At 41.2% G+C, this 7,011-nt stretch overlaps 1 protein-coding gene across 1 annotated transcript in view; it reads left to right on the top strand.

Moving 5' to 3' along the window:
- Positions 1 to 6,417, top strand: part of LOC140999798 (plexin-A1-like) — a 255,076-nt gene extending 248,659 nt beyond the window's left edge. Inside the window, exons 30-32 of the mRNA XM_073470337.1 lie at positions 1,032 to 1,244; positions 3,385 to 3,535; positions 5,403 to 6,417. Coding sequence (XP_073326438.1) covers positions 1,032 to 1,244; positions 3,385 to 3,535; positions 5,403 to 5,498 — 460 coding nt within the window. The 3' untranslated portion in view covers positions 5,499 to 6,417. The remainder of the gene's footprint in view (positions 1 to 1,031; positions 1,245 to 3,384; positions 3,536 to 5,402) is intronic.
- The last annotated feature ends 594 nt before the right edge of the window (positions 6,418 to 7,011 follow it).

Below are 7,011 nucleotides of genomic sequence, written 5' to 3' on the forward strand. Positions count from 1 at the left end.
TATCTTTCTCTTATTTGATAGTAAACTGAATGTATTTGGGTTTATTGCTGATTGGCCCGAATGAGCAATTCAGTGACACCTTGGGCTTTGGAGAATTTGCGCCAAATCGCACAAAATGCCAATTTCTACATAATGTTCCTTTAATTTGTGGAAGAAGAAAATGGAGCATTTTGTTAGACATTTTTTTAGACATTTCCAGGATGTTGTGAGTAAAAGGTCCTGGGACTTGGGCGGGTCTTGAACACCACCCTAATTTTTCTGAAGGTTGGAAATAGTAAATTGGGAATGTATTTTCATAGTTCTGACAGGTTTCATAATGTATGTATGTGTGAAAATGTTTTTCTGAACCAGAAGATGGTCATTCCACCAAAATCACTGTGCTCTTGGGTGCTGGGTAATTACTGAAGGACAATGGGATTTCTTGCCAAAGCATGCTTAAATGGACGTGTAAATGAGTGTGTTATGTAACAGGACGTAGTGTTAACGGTAATGTTATATACTCCATCTGCAAATGTCTCCAAAGTAAATATCTTTGTGAACAGAACTGCATACAGAAGTGTTTAAATCAATACATCCAGGTCTGCAAACAGCATAAAAAATGTTGCTGTGTCGGATGCTTGGTCATAATTTACAGGATGATTTAATCACATCTAAAGACGAGCATTGCAATATTATTTCCATACATTATTTATTTGCGTTGATTTCATTAGCAGGTTTTGCTGCTTGCACAGCATGTAGTTGAACTTCTGAAGTTCTGCTATGGCAGAGGGCCGTTTGATGCAAAAATAATTTAGAAATCAATCTCAGAAACGAGCATTGATCAAAACAATGTATTAATCAAAACTGAAAATGCAGTATGTATGTAGTATGCAGTGTACCGTGAACAATAGTCAAATAAGCAACTGAAGCATAGCTCTCAATCACTCTCAAATGATGGAGGACAATGTATTAGATTCTGAGGTACATGGTAATACAGGACATTTCCAGATAAAAATGTACTGACATATGGTTTCATGTGTCTTTCTCTCCAGTCTTCCTCTGCGGTTCTGGGTGAACGTCATCAAGAACCCCCAGTTTGTGTTTGACATCCATAAGAACAGCATCACGGACGCCTGTCTGTCTGTGGTGGCTCAGACCTTCATGGACTCCTGTTCTACGTCAGAACACAAACTAGGAAAAGACTCACCTTCAAATAAGCTTCTCTACGCTAAAGACATCCCCAACTACAAGAACTGGGTAGAGAGGTAAGTCAAATTGGAATCAAATCAAATCAACTATTGAAATAGAAAAAAACAGTTGTGAATGTAAAGTGAAGAAGATCCATATGAGTTGTCGGAAGCTGGAAAGGTTTGAGCGATGAGATCAAAGTTAACAACTTGGCTGAAAACAACTGTACAATTACAAGAACAGAACAGGTTGAACTTGATCTGTTACCAGCATTTGAAGCATTTGGCTGAGTCAGAGTACAAGGCTGAATTAAATTAGTACAAAGAAATCATGTTCTTCAATTACAGCAACCCTGCTCCAGGCCTGTAAATATGGCACCGTGCAAACAGGGTATAATATCTGTAATATCAGTTCTGTATGTGATATTATAAACTTGCCATGTGAATTCAGGTCCAAGACAAAAATTACCTTTGATTCTTAAATCCACTTCAGCTGTAAGGAAGCGAGTGTTGTATAAAACACAAACAGCTGAACGATGGATTTGTAGCATCTGTTTTCCGTCTCTCTGCAAACGGAGGCTCCCTAAAAAAACGTCCTCAGGTTCACCCTTCATCTTTTTATTCAGCTCCAGAATGTTTGACTAAACTCCAGATAAGTTATGCTCCACCGACGCTTGCCACAGTCGTCGTTTCTGCTTTTTGGGGAAGAGTCCAATAGTCTCTGAGTAGCTTTGTCTGGCAACGTGCATCGCAGCTCGTCCCACGGCGTGTATTCATGTTGTAAGAGACGATGAAAGAGTCGTGATTTTTTTCCCTGTTTTGCCAAGATTCTGTGTTTACGGAACAGAGTAACAACTGCTGATGGTAATTAAATGATGTATAAAACAAAGTCATTTGATTAGACTATGTAAGTTAAAAAAGTAAATGAGACGTCCACTGTGCTTTCTCCCCTCTTCTTCTGCTGCTGCAGCTACAAACAGAAGAGCAGACAGTAATCCTATACAGTCTCCACTTCTTTATTCCAAGCATCATACTTGAATGTGCTACAGTAAGTCCTGAGGCTTGCAGAGAGTATTTGGAGGCGGTGTGAGATAAGGATTTATAGGTGATGGTTAATTGGGTGCAGTTAAACCTTGTTTCTATTATGCCTCCTAACCCACACTCCGGCCCAGCCTGCCCTGCTGCAGTAAACCTTGAGATAGTTGAGATATGGATTGTGCAAACAGGCCCCGGTGCAGCTCAATATTGGGATATATTCTTAATATACTGCATTGTTCGCTCACTGTGTTCTCTGCCTGCCTCGCTCTTGCTCCTCGGATGTAGCCAACAACACTGAGTCGATAATATAAAGGTTGCTGTGGCTCTGACAGGATGGACCTCGTTCATCATTAGGGACTGTTGAGAAATTATTGGGATGGGAAGGGAGGCTGAATCTTTAATAAAAAAGTTGCTTTTATTTAGGGCGTTTGTGACTACTGCAGTTTAGTTTTCAACTAATCCCATAAAATAGTCGAAATGTCCACAAATCACAGGAGATTTATCATGTTTTTTTCACCCAATACGAATGATTGGTTATCAATTGATTTGATTGATTTTGGCTCGAATTTCAAATGAGCCGTGATCCGATTGGACTAAACCCCAAGCAAGCTTGTCTGAGCTCGATACCGTTTGATTGCAGTAACAATGTGACTGATTGTTGCAGAAATATGGGTGTGAGTGTTTACTTGCATAATACTTTAAATCCTTTTTTACTTAACTGGCCATAACCTAGCTCTGAATAGTGCTAGCAAAAAACAATTGTCAACAATTGAATTAATTGCCAACTATTCTGGTAATCAATACATTTAGATTTTGTTTGTTTGTTTGTTATTCTAAAGAAAAATAGTAAAAACGATCTGATTCCAGCTTCTTAAATATGCATATTTTCTGGTTTCTCTGTCCCCTATGACAGGAAACTGAATATTTCTATTAAGTGGACACAAGTGGACCTCTTCAGCTGTGTTCTGCCCCTCACATGTCCGTTCGTCCTGTCTAAGTGTCCTTGAGCACAATACTGAAACATCAGCTAAATATTGAACATGGAACGGTATCAGTCCCCCAGTGTGAAGACTGGTCACCAGCTGCCACTGTTTGCCTTCAGAATATTTAACGACCAGTTAGTCCAGCCAGTGAGTCAAGTTCTGGATGGAATACAAATATGTGCAAACCTCTCCTCTAGGTATTACTCCGACATCTCCCGCATGCCGGCCATCAGCGATCAGGACATGAGTGCCTACCTAGCAGAGCAGTCCCGCCTGCACCTCAGCCAGTTCAACAGCATGTCTGCGCTGCATGAGATCTACTCCTACATCACCAAATACAAAGACGAGGTGAGTGGTGTAATTCCTGAGTAGCAGGGTGTGCTGTGTCATTCCCCCCCTTTACTTGTTTTGACTGATACCATGAGGTCATTTTAATTCAATTACACTGATAACCAGTCCACACGGGGACAGGCTGGAAGGTATTATCACCATTAGGGTGCACATTAAGGCATGAGCTTAACACATTATGACGCTAATGGAGCTTCATTAAATTTGTGCGATTTTTTTCCCAAAGACCTGGATGTGTGTGCGTGAGCGTGTGTTTGAGTGCATGTTAAAGGAACAGTTCAATATTTTGAGAGAAAAGCTCATTTGAGTTGAGGAGATTGACCACTGTCATGTCCTGTCAACACGTAACACACAACAATCAGTGACACTTACCACAATAATTACCTCAAAGTATAGAGAATTACAGGAATATCATTTAATAATATTCTGATATTTTCTAATAAGCAGTTATTAAATAGCTGATCATTTCTGTAATATATTTCCAGGAAACTTCCAACTGGTTTCTGCTTGACTTCTGCCTATTTCTGTCACTTCAGCAGATCAGTCTAACTTTGCCACTACATTTATTTATTTTTTTTAATAGTTAGCCATCATAAATTGCAAACTACTGACAAATATGACTTTATAATCAAGAATCAAGAGAATTTCCCATCTTAAAAGTTTCACTCATTAATTGCCTATCGAGGTCTTCACACCAAGTTAAGTATATATTATAACATATATATTCAGGCCTGATTGTTGAATTGGTGAAAATGTAAGAGGTTTAAAAATGTACCTACACTACTGTACTTATATAATGTAATGTATTTTTGCTGGCAAGCAGAAGTTAGACAGAAACTCAATTTAATCTGATTTAGTGTCCTGCTGAGGGGAAGAAATTAAAATGGCATGATCAGCAGAAGTTAAGCAGAAACCAGCTGGAAGTTTCCTGGAAATATATTTAAAAAATCACCAGCTATTTATTAAGTGCTTATTAGAATATTGTTGCTAAATCATGTTGGGGTGATTTTCAATACATTTGGGGGTAATTATTGTGGTAATTTTGGGGGAAATTTAAAATATGTTGCTCGGTAAATACCACCTGCTTACTGTGCTATGAAATATCCTGTAAAACCTGTAAAATGTTTTTGGTTTTAATTTTATATATTTGGTTGGCCGTGGTTCATTTCCTTCTACGGTTGCTGACGGACAACCTTATGTCCTCATCAACCTCTGCTTTCACCCAACTTCATCATGCTTTTATGTTGTGAATGATAAGTCCTCTCAGCCTCCTCCCCTCCCCTCCCCTCAGCCTCCTCCCCTCCGTCCTCCTCTCCATCCCTCCATTGCAGCAGTATTACAGTAGTTAGGCTGGCTGCTTGCAGCTGGCTCCATTCAAACCAACTGCTCCCCTTCATTACAGCCTATTATCCAGATGTAGGCAGCTGCACGGTCCCCATCGCCTCTAACACATGCCCTGACCTTTCACGCGCACACAAACGCACACACACATGCTAATGCACATTAACCAGAACGATGCAACACAATAACGAAGGCACACATAAATACAGAGTGTTTTTGAGCCGTACTGTACCAGCTCCTCCCTCCGTTGTTCATGTCACACTTAATAAGACACCAACACATGCGCGCCTATACACACTTCCAGTGGCCATTAACATGCCATTATAGACGTCCCATCGGCCCTCACGTCTGCCCCGCCAACCCTGTCTATGTTGTCAGCATCGGTTTAAAAGGTAATCACTAACAAGGAAGCTGAAATTAGCACCAGAACACTTTGTCGTATCTGAGCGTCAAAAGGTTGTGTAATAGGGGCCCCCGGTATGCTGTAGATTGAATTAACTTACTGATGTTGTGTATTTGTGTCCAGATCCTGTCGGCGTTACAGAAGGACGAGCAGTCGCGCAGACAGCGGCTCCGTGGCAAGCTGGAGCAGGTCATCGACACCATGGCGCTGGCTAGCTGAGGACCGGCCAATCACACGCTTCGGCTAGCGGAGAACTGGCCAACCAACACGCCTTCCCCGACAAGCTTTGTGACATTTTGACCCTCGACGTTTGAAGTCTGTCGTTATCACCCTCACGAACAACAAGGAACAGCAGCGGAAAAGGACTGCGTGGACACAAGCACCCAGCAGCAGCACACTGGAGAGACAGCAGAGTTTGGAACTAAGGCCCCGTCGACTGGGTTGGCTTCTTTTCTTTTTCTCTCTCTGAGCCACCAACCCAGCTCCAAACAACCAAATCAAGCGCACCCTTAGCCTCAGACGATATGGACCTCAGCTCAGGAGAGCGTTTATTTTCATCAAGGCCCTCATTACATCTAGAGTCCTACAGAAGAAGAAGCAGTTGGGTACTTTGGCCACAATCAGGACCAGCACATGCACAGTGGTGACCAAAAACTCCTCTAGCTGGACACAGAGCTGAAACGCTATGGGAAAGGTACAAGCTTTCCACAGCCAAGGCTACGCTTCAGACTGTGAGCCCATTAAAATCCAGGATATAAGATTGCGATACTTGATCCCTGTAAGGATTTCTCTTTTTCCGTCAGAGGTCAGGGACAGCTACACAGCAGCCACGGAGCTGGTGGAGATTCAGTGTGTTGCTCAAAGACACTTCAGCAGGGTGGATGCTTGGCAACACAAAAGCCTGCTGCCACTGCAGGGCAACCAGGAGGAAGGACTTTGCAGGGAAACTTCCTCCAACTCTTTATCAAACAGGAACTCCGCTGTAGTCTAACAAAGGACATTTTCAGTTTCATAACTCTGCATTTGATTTGTTATCGCATTTGATTTCATTTGTTTCCCCCCAAACTGCCTACTCTCCCCAGTGCTGTGCCACTTGTGTTACTGCTGAATTTGCACAACAAAGCTAAATCAAAAGAGAGAAGAGGATATATGAATATATATATATATATATAGATATATAAATACAAACCTTTTGTTTTTAAAACAGATGAAAAGTTGAAAAAAATGTTTTCCATTGTAATGTACAAAAGATAAGTTTGAGAAGAGGATTTGATATTTCCAAGATGAAAAACTTATGAAAACACAAGGAAAAAGTCGTCCTGTGCCATGTTTTACTTTGAATGTCGTTTAGTGCAAAGAGACTTCTTTTCGTTAGATGAAATGTGCTACTATGATGAAAATGTTGTCATTCTTAGTGACTGAAAGTGAGAGTTTAAAAAAAAAAAAAGGTAAATGGCAAAAATATATATATATTACAGACACTTTCTATATTTCATGAGGGCCGACGTGTGCTACATGTTTGGCTCTAAAGGTAGTATAAGTAGGCAGATGATGTCTGGAAGTCGCCTGTGAGCCAACCGACCTACAGTGCTTTTGTGTTTGTTTTAGAGAAACCAAAAACATCCAGGCCTGGTCAGCTGATTCAGACGAGACAGAAGTCATTTGTGTGGAGGCCAGCCTCACGCTGTGGTAGCAGACGACTTTAGAGGCACTAGGCAGTCGTTTAAGTTGA

This window comes from Pagrus major, chromosome 7, assembly GCF_040436345.1.
Source record: "Pagrus major chromosome 7, Pma_NU_1.0".
Taxonomy (NCBI): Eukaryota; Metazoa; Chordata; class Actinopteri; order Spariformes; family Sparidae; genus Pagrus; species Pagrus major.